Consider the following 17,847-nt stretch of genomic DNA (forward strand, 5'->3'; position numbering starts at 1 on the left):
TAACAACTGATAATAATTACTGATAATAATTATACAAACCAGATCTCTAGTCTGTGTCAAATGATGGCTTCAAAATGGTATAAAAATCCACAAATAATCCAAACCCATTCAAATTTCAAACCTCTTTTGCACTAAATGTTTGTTTCGAAATACTTCACTTGACAAATGACAAATCAGCTATGATGTGACAATTCTAGTTGCTCACCTCCGCTCTGTCTTTTGCGTGACCGATTGCCTCGCTCTCGTTTCCTACGTTCTAACTCCTTGTATGCTTCGGCCGCTTGCTGTAGTCGTGCCACGAACCGCTCAATGTCGTCAAAACAGTGATTCAGCAATTGCTGAAATAAGGAATACAAAGTCAATACAATTCAGGTTTTTCTGCACAAAAACACGTAAATTAAAAGTTTTGGCTAATTCCAACACCCCAAAGATTGAACTTATCACCAGTGGTGATGTGTGGACACAAAGGTTTTGCTTGTTTGTTGTTTAACTATTTTAATTATAAAAGGTGTAAATAACCGAGTCTGGACCAGACAATCAAGAGATCAAAATCATGAGCATCAGTCTATGCTATTGGGATACATCATCAGACATGATGATCTGTTGTTACAACTGATCTTCAGTAACCAAAGCTTGCTGTAAAAGGTGACTAATGGGATCAGGTGGTCAGGTTTGCTGACTTTTTCACATCTCCTCATATTCCAATTGTGTACATCAATACTCATGCTGTTGACCACTGGATTGTCTCGTCCAGACTTGATTATTCACAGACCATCGCCCTTTAACTGGAACATTGCTGAGGGTGGCATAAAACTAAACTCACTTACTCTACATCATAATATAGTATAAAATCTCATCACAATATAGTGTATAATTTATACTGCAGTTTTGTTATATCAGGTAAAACATTTGAAAGACATCTCCCTAGGACAGTTACTTCTTGAACATTCAAGCATATATGAGTACATTGCTGAGTGTGGCACAAAACTAAACTCACTTACTCTACATCATAATATAGTATAAAATCTCATCATAATATAGTGTATAATATATACTGTAGTTTTGTTATATCAGGTAAAACATTTGAAAGACATCTCCCTAGGACAGGTACTTCTTGAACATTCAAGCATATAATAATAATGAGTATTTATAAAGTGCAGTATCCATTGATAAGGTGCAAGTTCAGAGCGAATATATCAGTCAAAAGAACTAAGCACACTAGATTTCATGATAGGATCATAGTTGTTGAATATTCCAACCCCCTTACCACATCTTTCTCTAGGACTTCATTCTGTCCACCATCTTGAACAAATGGAATGTGGTTGCCAGCACGGCGGGGACCAGGACCTGAATACTGATCTGAAAGAACATATCATTTGTAAATCAAAACATGAAACCTTATACACTCCATAAGTATTCTTCCAATTTCAAGAACCTTAACTCATCAAGTGTGTGGAGTTTGTCAATTTTCAACACATGTATTTTGTCTGTCTTGGGAAAGGGCAATTTCACTCAAATTACAACAATAAATGGAACTGAAGAAAAAGAAAAGAATTTTGTGGGTTTTTAAACATAATCTTCTGAATTGTATCTAAGGCAAATCTATTTTTGGACACTTGGCATGGGGTCAATATGCATTTCTAAAGACTTATGTTATTGCTTCTCTGGCAATAAACACATTTATTTACTTACTTCAAGACAAAATCCAATACACTACCAACGAGTGAGTTAGTGAGGGAGTTTAGTTTTATGCTGCCCTCAACAACATTTCAGCAATATGGCAGCAGTCTGTAAATAATTGAGTCTCGACCAGACAATCCAGTGACCAACAACAGGAGAATCGACCAGCATAAGTGGGAACCGATGACATGTGTCAGCAAGCCTGGCCACCCTTTCTCATTAGTCATCTCCTATGACAAGCATATACGCCTTCTATGGTGAACATGGGTTGCAAAAGACCTATCCTACCCCGGATCTTCACAGATAACACCACAACACTGCTGGTCAAGTGAATGATTTCTATACTGGTCATAAATAGCTAGGGATATATGCAAATTTTGAAATGTTGAATAGTGATGTATTTATTCGCTGACACACTGATTAAACATCAATCACAAAGATACCAATATGCCTTTCTTATTTTGTCCAGTATATTATTTCCCATGTATGATACAAAGCATAATTCCTAACAATGCAACAATCATGTATTGCATCATTGTTCTGTCATAGTAAGTCTCAGGCCAAACAATCCTGAACATATTTTCCCCAGCACAAAACAAAACAATTTTGATAACAATGCAACAATCATGTATTGCATCATTGTTTTAACACAGTAAGTCTCAGGCCAAACAATCCTGAACATATTTTCCCCAGCACAAAACAAAACAATTTTGATAACAATGCAACAATCATGTATTGCATCATTGTTTTAACACAGTAAGTCTCAGGCCAAACAATCCTGAACATATTTTCCCCAGCACAAAACAAAACAATTTTGATAACAATGCAACAATCATGTATTGCATCATTGTTTTAACACAGTAAGTCTCAGGCCAAACAATCCTGAACATATTTTCCCCAGCACAAAACAAAACAATTTTGATAACAATGCAACAGTCGTGCACTGCATCATTGTCCTGTTACAGTAAGACTAAGGCCAAACAATCCTGAACTTACATATACACACCACAGTAAATATAAAACAACTAGACACAGATTTACAGTTGATCAGAATAACAAATCTCCCATTTGCACTAATCCTTTTTCTCCTCAGGCCTTGCACTGAAGCCTGACCAAGGAAAAAGTCAAACTGCTCGCTAAACAAATGGAGTATACTCTCTAAAGAGGTTATACAATTGACTGGAGTACAAAATCACCAGTGGGTTATGATCAATCTCGGCAGTTTGGGTGGGACCGGGTAGACTCTCTGGTTGACGTGTTGAAAGAAACCACACCCATTTCTCCCCATGTTATGATTTCAAATTGGGTAACACACATCACAGTGATGACAGACCCAGGTTTTAAGAAAACAAATATTTCAGTTGTCATTAGTACACCATCATTGTGGAGATACACATAATATCAAGCAAATCTCATACCACAATGCAGGTATCACTGAGTGGCCTCATAACCTGGTAGTCAAAGTTTGATTGGGTGTGGGCTCGGAACAAGACATGTCAATACCACCAGGGCAGTGTGACATTACCTCAGTCTACACCGCAGTGAAACCTGCTGTACACAAGGGAAGAGGGTGAGAGGGTGTAGTTTTACGCCACTTTTACCAGTATTCCAGCAGTATCATGGACACCAGAAATGGGCTTCACGCATTGTACCCATGTGGGGAATCAAACCCAGGTCTACAACGTGACAAACTAGACAACCTTTATACTACCCTACCACCCCTCTGCCACATTAAGACATTTTGACTGCCTCATACTCATTTCACTCAGAGATTACCCATCCTGGAATGTACATGGGACCAGATGAACTTAACACTATGTGTTGTAGCTAACTTACCAGTCGTCCTCATGCCGTACATTCCTGGGGGATCTGGAGGTCGCTGTGATGGGGGTGGGGGAATCCGCTGACTGCAAAACAAATGTAAATTATTCAACCATGGTTAGTATCAGGTTATATATCCCATCCCAATACATAATACAATTTTGCCCACTGTTCCCATGAAACAAGAAAACTCAAGAATTGCAATAACAACACATTGTTGCAATTTCTCTTGTCAAGTAGGCCATATTATCACATCTCCATCAAAAGACTTGCTTTTTCCATCTTTCTTACATAAACATACATCTAAGGGAACACAATCCTGAATGGGACTTAACCCCCACATTTCTAGAATCTGTAGTTTACCACTGTAATCGTAAATATAACAAATTTTACATCCTTGTGAAGTTGTAACGTAACTACGACATAACAAGCATATCGTCACTCAAACCAAGATGGAGGCATTTCCACTGTGACATGGCTTGTGCTTTCTACTCCATAGAAGGCCTGCTTTAAACATCTCTGCAAGCCATTACAGTAGAAACAAAGAACACACTATCCTTCCACCTTACATGCTAATCAAACATACATTTCAAGCCAAAAAATCACAAAACATTCTCCATCTATGAAAACACAATCCTCCATTGTCCTATACATCCTTGAGAAAGATGAAAACAGACATCAAAAGAAAAGAGACAAGATGAAAAAAAAACACAGAAAAATATCCCAAACCATGAAACACTAACTTCATCATCATTAGCTCTGAAATAACTGTCATGCACTGTATGTCCTTCAGTGGTACACAGAACTAAGTAAATCCTCTGGCAACAAGCTGGGACATCTATAAGCTGCTGAACCCACAGTAGATCATGGATACCTGGACCAACGGCTCATTAAGAAGTTTTGAATATGTTAATCAGGCTTGGTGTGCCAACCTCACACTTGCCTTGTGGAACCGCAGCTTTACATTAACTAAAGTCTGACAACTGGATATATTGGGTAAATGGCTGGCCGTCATGTCAATATTAGCATTAAACGTTGCGTGGTCGTATACCATGGCAAGTTGATAAAGAGGCTGTATCACTGGGCACTGTGACTTGCACTGAGCAGCATCACAAGGAGATGTTACAGTGGGTGGGCGCTTCCGCAAACACTCCATGCAGACACAGCAACAACAGCAAATACTACCTATTGCTTTAACAGCTACTTCTGAGTGAGTGAGTGAGTGAGTGAGTGAGTGAGTGAGTGAGTGAGTGAGTGAGTGAGTCAGTGTCTTTACGCCACTTTTAGCAATATTCCAGCATAATCATGGCAGGGGACACAAGGAATAGTCCTTGCAAACTGTGCTCAAGTAGGGAATCGAATCTCGGCCTTCTTAAGCCAAGGCTTAAACCATAAGGTTAGCCCACAGCCACTCACTATAATTGTTTAAAGCTCCACAGCGAGCTTGATTAGGCTACATTAAAAAAGAGAAATGTTTCTTGGGCTTTGGCGCATCACTTTTACTTGAGTTCGTAACAATTTTTTATTGCCATTTTATAAAAATAATTTTGACCTTGACGCATCCCGTGACATAGTTGTCCACTATAAATATGAGTATAAGAACCAATGTGACTGAATCTACGACTCATTAACACATGCTGAACTTTCCAAACTGTATTTCTGAGAGAAAAAAATAAAACTTTTTTACTAGCAAAATTTTTAAAAAAAAAAAGTCCTACAGCCCTTGTCACTTTTGAAAAAAATGTGCCCATGAAACATTCAATATTTTTTATGCATCCTCGTAGAAGTGTGGTTGCTTTCACAAACCATTTCATCTACCATTTATTGGCTGCTATGTTCAGCTTGCTACAGAGTAACATGGTGAATACTGACCCTACCTGAGATCTACACTATGTACCCAACAACCCATAACTGACTGATGCGAGTTTGTCAACATACCTGCACCCCTGAGTCAGCTCAGATAGTGTCCCAGCCCCATACACCCTTGTGGTGTGGGGACCCAAAGAGAGTACTGACTTCTGTGAAAGCTTTGACACAGCTCTGACTTGCTAGACTTTGTATTGTGGGAACAAACCTGGGTGTGAGTCCTTGCCCCCAGGCAAGCTCCGCTAAAGCCCCACCTGGGACAGAAGTAAAGGGGAGATATCATGGGCTCACCCTTGGGCAAGGTTTACACTTATCCCAAGCTAAATATGTAGAAAGGAATGACAATACACACTCACCCAAGCTTGGCTCCACCTCCTCTAGCTGCTAATATTTCATCTACTATATCCTGTGACTGTGAAACAAAACGAGACAAAAGAACCTTAATTAGGATGACTTCATAGTTCATTTCAACAATGTGTTCATCAGTCTGCACATTTACTTTTTGTTTTTATTCAATATAGATTAACAGGTCTGTACATTGCTCTGGGTTTGTTGTCTATTCAGATTTAAAAATTCATGTCAGCCTGCATGCCTGTGACTACTTAATTGACCCAAGGACAGGTAACATTCAAATGATGGCATTTCTCATTAACATTTAGCATTTTGGAGCTGTGATTCTGAAACAGTTCCACTTCTTTAAATTTTATTACTAAAAGAAACTGGACATAACTGATACAAATTGACACATGAAACATTCTTGTTCAAACAGGTCTCGGCACAAACACACTGGACACATGAAATACCAACTTCGGTAAACATTCATGAGATGTTTGCCCCCTGGTTTGGAATAGAACCTGAGGCTAACCAACACTTGAACCATTCGATGACCCACACCCAACACAGAAACTACAAATATTTTAACTCAAAGGGGCCAATTTTAAACACCCAATTTTGCAGACAGGCCAAAATGTCTACCATGTAGCTACTGATAGCAACACCTGTGATGAAGCACTATACATGTCAGTGTCAGTTACACAAGCAGTATAGTATTCTTCAGTACACAGGTCCCTTTGGGACAAGGAAAGGTTTGACAAGGAAGTGCACTGAAACTTGACTACAAAAGGAAGAAACGTGTGCAATCTGATACTTCTTAAACAAAGGTCCAGTGTCTTTATGTCATCTCAAACACAGAGAAACCACAACTATTAGATTAAAGTTGTCAGCTGTGAGTGGGTGAGGGATATGGTTTTCTGATTGCAATGTTCCAACAAATGACTCAGACGGAGATACTGAAATGGGCTTCACACATCGTGGATCTGGTCTTTGGTATGATAAGTGGATACTTTAAACATATAAGATAAAAATAAAGGTGTGAAAAGATGACAGAGAAAGGAAAGGAAAAAAGGATAGGTGGCGAGGGAGGAAGCAAGGATTGTGGGTGGGGAGAGAGAGAGAGAGAGAGAGAGAGAGAGAGAGGTGTGTTGTGTGTGTGTGTTGTGTGTTGTGTGTGTGTGTTGTGTGTGTGTGTGTGTGTGTGTGTGTGTGTGTGTGTGTGTGTGTGTGTGTGTGTGTGTGTGTGTGTGTGTGTGTGTGTGTATATATATGAGTTTATATTGTTTGTATTTTTGGCAACTACTCACAGGCACTCTAATACTTTGGAATATGTGCAGGTCGCCCTGGCCGCTCTTCCTGCGGGGATCCTCCACTACGGTGAACAGGATCAAGTTATTGTACACCTCGCGGCGGTCGTTCTTGAACACAGCAGTCGGGTCCACAATACATTCCATAGGGAAACGCTCCAGCTCCTCCTGCAAACACAACACACTTGCACCATCACTAGTTGTATTATATACCTTCAACTAGTATCTCATACAGAGCCAGGAACACAAATAACCACAGGGAAATGGTGCCACTCTGCCTGGAAACACCACAGTCAGACCATAACTAATTCAACTAATTCAGAGCCAGAGACACAACTATCTGAATGAGTGAGCTTTGTTTTACACTACTTTTAGCAATATTCCAGCAAAAACAGACACCAGAAATGGGCTTCACACATTGCACCCGTGAGGGGAATCGAACCCTGGTCTTTGGAGTGACAAGCGAATGTTTTAACCACTACGCTGGCTACTCCACCATCCCAACAAATGTCTGACAACTAAGGAAATACATAATACCTTTTCTAGATTAATTCAGATTCATCAAAATCAAAAGAACCTCTTGTCTTCTTTGTAGTCCATCTAGAGAGATGTTTCAGTAGAAGTTCAGGTATGACATTATACATAAAGCTGTCATTAATTATTAGCATATCTCTGCAACTAACAGCAAATCCCTGTTGTCATCTGCAAATGCCCACACTTACAGTAAGGGATCATTCCTATAGTATGAAATCAGTTATGGGTCTACACAACGCGTCTTAAGACCCTGCTGTCCAAGCCTCTGTGTATCCTTGTCAGTCTAAACCCACTGTGGTTGACTTACTACTCTGGACAAACAGTACAAATGAAATCTTTACTTATTGTCAGGACATCTACTTACTGCCTGAAGGGGCTGCAACTTGTCACCAGAACATTACCAAAAGGACTTGATTAAATAGGTCAGTTTCTAGTTGTTGTTAGCACTCATATCCCTGGTGTATAACAATAGCTCACTGAGACTTAAAATAATGCCACATATTTACTTGGAGGGATTATCTGGGCCCAACAGGGGACTGCAATGTTGTGACAGCGAAATTGTTGCCAGAAACTAGCAAACCCCTTAAGGAACAGGAGATTATCCTGGTTAACGAAGGAAGGCGCCTGGATGTGCACACAGTAGCTTAATAAACAACGTAAGGTGTGACGGATTAGGAGCATAGCTCATGTCCCAGTCACTGTTTAAGCTAGCTACTCCAAGCCTTGTCGCTAGCCATGGGTGACAACGTGGAGCTCTGACCTACATTGTTGGCAGTAAGACTGGTGCTGTTTTCTACCTGACTGAACATTGTCACAGCAATTGTGTAGTGTTAGATTACAGAGTGTAATGTAATGATACATTTGTATATATGAACGCTTATATATTTCTTAGAAAACAGATTAAAGATTATGACCTAAATCTGCTGAGTCGACAGAAAATGAAAACGACACTGGGTGCCATAGTTTATCATGATGTGAAACATTAAACCAATATCAGGGATAAAATGTAGGCTGGTTGATCTATATAACTGTGTTTGACCTAGACGGTGGGTCTGTCATATATCTAAAGGTGGATCTGCAGAAGGAAGCAGATCATGTCTGCCACTCATTCAGTCCTTCCCACTCCCACTGGTGTGGTCTGTCATTTTACACAGGAGTATACAAGGCAACTAGCTCTGCGTCATGTCAAAATAGCTTAAAAATGAAATATTTAATCTTGATAAAATGAATTAAGAGAAAATGTGACTGTTTTTGATGTTCAAATTGAATGAATTCACCACATATAGATCAATTATCATTCTCTTGATGACTGGATTGTCTGGTCCAGTTTGGAATATTTACAGACCTGCTATATAGTTGGAATATTCCTGAGTGAAGCATTCAACAACAAAACAAAGAAACCATAATCAAACTAATTCAGCAAGTCTGCAGTACTGCAGAAGCCATGAAAGAAAGCCTATGGACTAATGGAAAATAAGCATTGTTTCAGAGCTGGAAATCATTTCCCACCTGTCCACCAGGCAAAATGCTTATATGTGTCGAGTAATGGAAACCAAAATTTGTCAACTCAACCAGAACCTTGCCTTGCCTCAAACACATCCCCTTGTGCCAATATAGCTGAGCCATCACCCTTGTTGTAAGCAAGTCAATGTATGCATGAAATTCCTCAGCTAATCATGATATCAGCTACCCACTTGTGCTAACAGAGCTTGTTTGACAATGAACAAGGATAATGAATTCAGAATGACAAAAGATGCTGCCATTAACCAAATTCTGTCAACCTTGAAATCTGCCCTACCTGTCTGGCCAGGCTTACACTGTAGCCTGTGCTACTGCCCTGGTACATAACCCCTATGTCATATAGCTTACACTACAGGCTGTGCTACTGTCCTGGTATATAACCCCTATAGCAGAAGAGGAGCAGATGACATGTCTTGTATTCTTTCAAATGTCAGTAGTAAAATTCTATCCAAAAAGAAGAAAGAATTCATACCCCTGTGCTCTTGTCAAGAACAACAAGTGCTCGTCTCTCCACGATGAGGATACAGCGCATCGTCCATATACCGGTGGTATTCTCCATCTTACGGAGCCGATGAAGGCCATCCTCAACACTGATCACTCCTGTAAAAAAAAACACAGTTGCATCACTGTCATCCACATAGACGTCAGACCAGTAGAAATTATGTAAGAAACTAAATATTCAGGTGTATACTGAGTGAGTGCAGGGTTTATATTGGATTCGAGCTAAGTGCCTTTGGCAGGATATTATTGGTGCAGACTTGGAGCCAGACATCGGCTTGTGAGGTCGAGATAAATCCCTGACGTAAGAATGATTTCTGGCTTTAAATGCTGTTCAAGCAATATTTGTGCAAGGGGATAGAAGACTGGAGAAATGAACAGGGGTCTTCCACTTGTCAAGTGATCACTTTTAGTGCTACTGTCCCTTAATGTACGTTTGAAGCTTGACGACAGCGAGAACATGACTTCAACTCAGTACGGATCGTTAATGTACTTGGGATGTCGGGATGACATTGGGTGCTAGGTCATCTCTACAGAAAAATAAATCCCTAAATATTCATATTTACTGTATTTTGTTTAAAATATTTGCATACTTATTATCGTCTTTGCTAGGCGTTTTTGATTACTTTTTTTAATGGACATACACTTTCTTTATTCTGTATAGGCAACATTTTGACACAGATTCCAGCAACTTATTATTATTATTATTATTATTAATATGATTTCTAAGAAAATCATAACATCATTTAGAAATATGTTTTTCAGTTAATTGAGAACAAATTCTTGCATCGACCAAAATGTTCTATGATAAACTATCTAGATAAAAGTCTGATTTGATGAGCATGTGAGTCCTGATCCCCAGTTTAAACCTTTGGCTCACCTGATCGTGTGCCGGCTGTGTAGGTTGCCAAATGGTCTAGCTCAAACACAGGTTCATTTGAATGTTGAGCATAATCTAACAAACTGTTCTGATCTGAAAAACAAAATGAAAGACAGTCAAAAAACACAGAACACAAAAGTACATATAATCATGCGTCCAACCAGTATCCTTGAAATTGTTCTAAATGAACAAGATGCCATTACCAGCACAACTCATTATGGGCAGATGACAGAAGAGGACCTCTCTTGAAAATCTAAATACTCTGAGTGAGTGAGTGAGCGAGCGAGTATGGTTTTATGCCAGTTTCAGCAATATTTCAGCAACATCATGGCAAGGGACACCAGAAATATGCCTCACACATTCTATCCATGTGTGGAATTGAATACGGGTCTTTGGCAAGACAAACACACGCTTTAACCACTAGACTTTAATATAATGCAGGGGTGCTTATAGATATCTGGTAAAAAGGGGGAATGCACAATATTTTTTTCATATTTCACCCCTTTGTCATGAGTGTTTCAACGGCCCTTTGATATACCTGATCTTCATCTGCTTATGTAATGTCATGGCAGGATAACAGCAGTGATGTCATGGAGATTTTGTATTTGCAGGAATAAAGAAGGTTACAGCCATGGAGATTACCAGAACTGTTTGACAGTCATCCAAAGGCAGACAACAAAGATGGCCTCTGTTTGGCATAACAGTGATTGAGCATGGTGGATTTAATGACTGTCTAATATCTTGATATGTTGGCTTTGGTGCAGTAATGTCAGTGAGTGAGCAAGTGAGTGAGTTCAGTTTTACGCCGCACCCAGCAATATTCCAGCTATATGGTGGCAGTCTGTAAATAATGGACCAGACAATCCAGTCATCAACAGCATGAGCATCGATCGATACAACTGAGAACCGACGACATGTGACCAAGTCAGTCAGCCAACCAAGTTAGTCACTTCTTACGACAAGCAGTCACCTATTCTTTACGGATCTTTACGGGTAGCAATGTCAGTGAGTTTGGTCTCATGCTGCAGTTGATGTAATTTCACTTAAACCTGGCTTGTCAACTTAAAGTAGGAGTGAGTGAGTTTAGTTTTACACTGCACTCAGCAATTTTCCAGCTATATGGCAGCGGTCTGTAAATAATCGAGTCTGGACCAGACAATCCAGTGATCAACAGCACGAGCATCGATCTGTGCAACTGGGAACCGATAACATGTCAACCAAGTCAGCAATCCTGACCACCTGCATCAAGAAAGAAAACACATGTTAAGTAGGATTATGGTTAACTACACTGTAATTGTATTATATATAATACTTTTAAATCTACCCCTACTATCGGTCATGATGCAAGTTAAAAATAGCCTGCCACAAGCTCTAAGTCATGTGATCCCATTTGGAAGTTTACTTTCTGCAGACGGCATGAGTTCCACACAATGTCATTTGTTTTCAGGGCAAGAAATGCAGCTTCAAAATTAAAAAAATGAATATGCAATTGGCTAAGTAGTGACTTTTTGTCATGATTTAGAATTTTATCTAACTTAACACCTGAAGCTTCACACGCCACATAACATCAGAGACAACCTGACAAGTTGTAATCTATGATCTGCCTTCCATGTATTATCGGTACAACGTATGTTATGACGATTCACTGTTATTACTATTGACTGTTGATTTATTGATATGCATACATGAAACTTTTAGCTTTCACCAAATGTTCATGTTTTGCTTGTTTGATCCATTTAACTGGATATCTCACTAAATGGATGATTTTCATGTGGAACCAAAACATCTGGATAAACGGGGTTCCACTTTACTTCCTTTTTCAGCTGAATTTACTCTTTAACACTGAGCCTACTTCCTTCATTCTGGCTTTATTCAATAATGAAAGGAGTGAACTTGACCTAACCATTGTGGATATAAAAGCCAAATGTATACCTTCTGTCTTTCAATGTTAAGATTCTTATTATCATTACAATTATACTAAAAGTTGTTTAGTGCTGATATCCAGCAAAATGCAATACCGGGGATAATAATCCTGACGGTTGTTGTAAAGTGTCTCTGACATTCATACTAACACGGGTAGGGTGTTGCCTAGTGGTTAAAGAGTTTGCTCGCTGCAAAGATGACCTGGGTTCAATTCCCCACATGGGCACAAAGCTATTGCTAAAATCATACTCCATCACTTCTGAACAACACGCCTATAAAATTGTGTTATACAACAGAGCATCATACAATAACATCAAATGCTGCCTTTGAACAGGACCATGATACATACATTACATGGCATAACTTACATAACATACATATGTGTCAAATAACACCAGCTGCTTGACTGACAGCCCGTAACTACATGACAGGTAATTACTGCCGTGCGTAGACTCGGTACAAGGCTTCACCCATAACCCTGCGAGCTGACCCTCCATCAAACTCGGGACGGACTACACACAAGGAGCAAGAAAGCCTACTTGCTGAGGCAAACATGTTGATGACAGAGTACACGGACCCACACTTGGACAACACTCAATGTCAACTGTCATGTTGACACTTCCCTTCTTCAGATCCTAGCCAGCAGGAAACTTTACGGTACATTCACATCAACACATACATCATCAAGTGCTATCGCTATCTGGTATTATTACCTTAATTTCAATTTCAAACATTTAATGAACAGGCTTTTAAATAGAAGAGTATGGTCATGCACCTATTTTGGCAACAGGCCAGCATCTAAGTGAGTGAGTATGGTTTTACTCCGCTTTTAGCAATATCATGTTAGGGGAGACCAGAAATGGGCTTCACAAATTGTACCCATGTGGGGAATCAAACTGCGATCTTTGGCGTGTCGACTGAGTGCTTTAACCATTAGGCTATCCCATCGCCCTATGAGGAAAGGAATGTAAAGGAATTTATATTATTATGCAAATGCACCAACAGAGGTGAGACCATCTCCTCACATTACATAACAAATGTAACCTGCTGCTTTTACAAAATGGCAAATATCTTGCTGGACAGGTTGTAGTGCAACACGACACCTCGGTCCCTTCCACAGACAATTGTCTTGCTCTCTTATCAACAATCTCATATCAACAATAAAACACTGAAGACACTGAAACCATGAACAGAACCAATCTGCTGGCAGTGAACTATGAACTTGACTACTTAGTAGACAAAGATGATTCATGATTTCAATTAAAGGGGTGAAAGTCTAGACTCTTACTAAGGTATGGCACGTTCTCAAGTACAAGGACTTCAGACTGTTTCAGTTCGACAGATTAGATATGATCATAATTGAAAATTGACATCATGCCAAGAAATGCATAGATTTTGATAAAGATGATCAGATTTTTAGACATTTTAAGAAATTAAGCAGTATTTTAATACAATGATGGTACAAAAACCAAAAACATTTTTGGATAGCACAATGGTATTCCAAACCAAATGCAAAATGCCAAAATATGCAGTTCTACTAGTACCATGACATACTATTTGTCCCCTGGTGCTATATAATCATGATGATGTACACAATCCAGCAGATAACGATTGTCCCAGTCAAATGGAGGTCCCCCCCATTTGTCATACAGGCCATTTATCATATGGGTAATATGATATAATATATCATACGATACAAGTCGTATTCCACAGTACATAACTACTTTAACTAAAGTGGAATAATCCACCATGACAATAACAGAACATAACGCACAACGTGAAGTTAAATCATTTATCTCAGTCTGCTTGCATGGTAACACATTAAGATCAGATAACTCCACAACGTAGGTGTTGAATGTCTTGATAGATAAAGATTTATCAACTTTTTGTTGTACTTCTGTGATCAACCTGTGACCAAGAACATACATATCATCTCTGCATGGTTTAACAACACACTTCCAATGGGTGCGATGTCTCTTTCAGGAATTCCTGTTGATAAGATGTCCTTGCATCTGTCGGACACCCTGTCTGGATGGAAATACTTGACATCACTCACACCTGCCAGTCATTCACCACAATGACGACTAAGAGAGTGGCTTATTTAGTCTTTACAACCATTTCTAGCATAGCTAATTTCAGGGTTATGGGCTGCGCCGTATGAGTAGATCAGAGGAATTTAAAAGCTAATGTCAAAATCGAGCAGAATTTAGGAGATATTGAGTTGACAAAAAGGGGAAGATATTGAATGTATCAACCTATAAAGGCAAAGGAAGACATAACAACCCCTAACACAACACAATGCCTTTTCATCATGTTTACAGCCCTATAGTTTTATTTGTATTTTTTCAAAGCTGAATAAGTTGTCTCAATAAAAGTGGTGTTAAGGAAATTTCACTTTATTTTGAGTCACTCTTCTGAAGTGAAATTCATCAGTATGTTTTCACTGCAAACAGACTATACCTTTCAATGAAGCTGACTTAAGTAATTCTAAGTTAAACATGTACGCGAGCGAGTGAATGAGTTTGGTGCTAAATTGGTTTTAGCAATATTCCAGCAGCATCAAGACAGGGGACATCAGAAAATGGCTTCACATAGTGTACCCATGGGAATGGAACATGGGCATTCAGCATGATGAGCGATAGCTTCAACCACTGGGCTACCCCTCTAACACCACTTTAGACCACTTTATCTTACCGTGCCCATGGCAAATGTGATTGAGGTATAAATGATAACAGAAGTAACTTTTGAAATATTGAAATCAACAAACTGCATAAAATTTTCATTCTTCCAAAATTTTGATTATTACAATAAAATCCCAAAGAGGAAAGCTTGACATGTTAACGCACCTCTGAAACAGTTACAGATACATAAGACCGAAACTGTGCAGATCTGTCAGAATCTTTCTCGCACCACTTCTAACTTGCTGAACCTAACTCGCATATTGTGAACCAGTTCCACAAGACTGAACATAATCTGGTGAAGGCTAGTCTACATCGAACTGATGGGTTTCTATCCCCAGGGTGTAACACAGCATGTAACTCTTAAATCATTGACTTCCGAAACTTCTAAACAGGTCCTAACAAGATGCGATTTCAAAATTAATGTATTTTTTCCTAACACAAACAAATTACATCTAAAACTTTAAGCCTCCGCCTTCCGTTCTGTAAGCCCTTGAATGAAGTACCTGCCAAATTTCCACATATTTCTGCATGATTGTTATGATTTTTCGTAGCCAATATTGAGGTTAAATACTGCCATAAATGCATGCATTTTAAAGCTACTACAGCTCAATCTTAAATCCTGATGTCAAAAACTTCCGAGTTATCTTTTTCAGAGGAAGACAATAACAAAGTTTATTTGGTTCCAAGTTTTGACAGTCAAGTGAGACTCTCACACAGCCAGACTTCAGAGACAAGGTATGTTTGATCAAGGCATAAAATCTGGAACAGACTGCCTAGTTGCAATGAAAAATTTGCAAGCAAGTTTTAAAAAACTTTTCCTTTTCGCAAAAAGATAAAACCCCTTAAAAATGTTGTTTCTCAATCTCATGCTGGACACCTGTCGACATTGTTCAGTTTCCTGTATTACAGTTTGGCAACAAGCACCTGTCTTCCATCACTTCAGCGGTGAGGAAGTGGACTCTCAGACATTGTACAGTGCAGCGCATAACATACAGGGCGAGAAATAACACTACTTTCAAGTCTGCTAGCCTTAGCTAGTCTCCTTACTGTTTAAAATATTATAAACCCTCTTACAAATTTGGGTTGTTCAAGTACGTTTTCCCTGTTCAAATAAGGTATCTTACAACAATCAGACTGATATTCCATTTGAAATCATGTAAAATAACCATCCCCTAAATGCAGCACTTAATCTACTTGCCCACACACCTTTCCCACCCCTCACCTAACACTTCCTTATCCACACCTTATGTCCCATTTGTTCTGTCCCACATTTACCCAACCCGTTGCCTAAGTAACAGGTGCCCCTTTTATCAGAGTCTCCAATTGAGGACATAAGCTACAAGCCTCCACAACTACAAGGGGTTCTTTCAAGCAGAGATGAAAGAGTTGTTCACCATGTGATGGAGGTATATCAGATATATCAACTACAGGAGTGCCTCATTAGAGACCTGCCTGTCAGGAATGTCAACAATGTTGCAGGAGAAAAAATACTATTGGCCATACAGGTGACACTGTCTGACTGAGGAGGAACATTGCCAATGTAATAAAATTACTTATTTACCAGTCTCAAAATATCAAACACCTATACTATATTTAGTCCAATATCTGAGGCAAAATGTCAAGAAAAGAGAGTAAACTGGTTGTTGTTATTACAGCAGATGTATACAAAAGATAAAAAACTTAAACTTCATTTGCAGTTATCCTTCTTTTCACACAAAATGTGAAACATCATAATTCTTAGTTGTAAGTGTTGTGAATAACTTATTTTTACACCACTTCTAAAAATATTCAAACAATATCATGACATGGTCCTAAATTTATAAGCATGGACAGAGACGCATTCTACGAGACAATCCATGTCTGATTGCTGTGAGCAGGCTGTTTACCCTGGTCTGACACTCAAATATCCTTAACTTGGACGACACAGGGGATTGGTCAGCACCCTGAGTTGGAGTGTTGTAATGTGTCTACTCTTAGTACAACAGGTCACTCAAAATATTTCTGAACGTATAAATATCAATTTAATGACAGGTAGGAATACCTGTTGCTCAATTGGTTTGTCACACAGAAATACAATACATCAAGATAAGATATACATGCAATCACACGACAGTCTGCTATCTCACCACTATCAGCCAACACACAGCAATCTGCAGTCTCTCCACTTTTATCTGATAATTTTATAATCAAAATGACAAAAGGATTATTAATCAAATGCAGTGTAAACAGCTTATCCAACACTTTGCTTTGGGGTATAATCAGAGGTTGAAAAATCCCAACCGCCCGACGCCCGGGACAAGTCAGTTTTCATTTTGGGCAATGAAATAATGGTACATTACATCTTCATGGGCTACTAGATAATTTCCGCTTATGGTTTTAAACTGCAAATAAATTTGGATTTCATTTAATATTTATTCCAATTGTTGCCATTAAATTTTGCAATAATAAAGTAGGGTTATCTATCTTTGTTATTTACCACTTTTTGATAAATAGTCCAGTAAACATTAACATCAAACACCATGTTGATTTATTCTTTCATAATTTTATCATTGTGATTATGTCAAAAAATCAGGAAAAGTGGAAAATTAGTCAGGACAAGTTACTTTCTTGAAGTCACTAGCCCTGTGGTAAATGGCTCTATAAAAAATTCTGAACACCCTGATATTACGATATTTCAACAATATAAGATTCTAATTCTGAACATACTTAGTAACTGGTTCAAGCAACGAGTGAGTCGTTGAGTGAGTGGTTGCATGAGTGAGTGAGTGAATACATTAATGATGTTTGCAGGACTGTAATAACC

General features: G+C 38.9%; 1 protein-coding gene across 1 annotated transcript in view; it reads right to left on the reverse strand.

The window, feature by feature from the left end:
* Positions 1-17,847, reverse strand: part of LOC137262064 (epidermal growth factor receptor kinase substrate 8-like) — a 77,662-nt gene that overhangs the window by 39,438 nt on the left and 20,377 nt on the right. Inside the window, exons 5-11 of the mRNA XM_067799851.1 lie at positions 10,441-10,533; positions 9,535-9,662; positions 7,008-7,175; positions 5,724-5,779; positions 3,517-3,587; positions 1,268-1,359; positions 206-338 (exon numbers count right to left, since the gene is read on the reverse strand). Coding sequence (XP_067655952.1) covers positions 206-338; positions 1,268-1,359; positions 3,517-3,587; positions 5,724-5,779; positions 7,008-7,175; positions 9,535-9,662; positions 10,441-10,533 — 741 coding nt within the window. The remainder of the gene's footprint in view (positions 1-205; positions 339-1,267; positions 1,360-3,516; positions 3,588-5,723; positions 5,780-7,007; positions 7,176-9,534; positions 9,663-10,440; positions 10,534-17,847) is intronic.

Source organism: Haliotis asinina, chromosome 14, assembly GCF_037392515.1.
Source record: "Haliotis asinina isolate JCU_RB_2024 chromosome 14, JCU_Hal_asi_v2, whole genome shotgun sequence".
NCBI classification, from domain to species: domain Eukaryota; kingdom Metazoa; phylum Mollusca; class Gastropoda; order Lepetellida; family Haliotidae; genus Haliotis; species Haliotis asinina.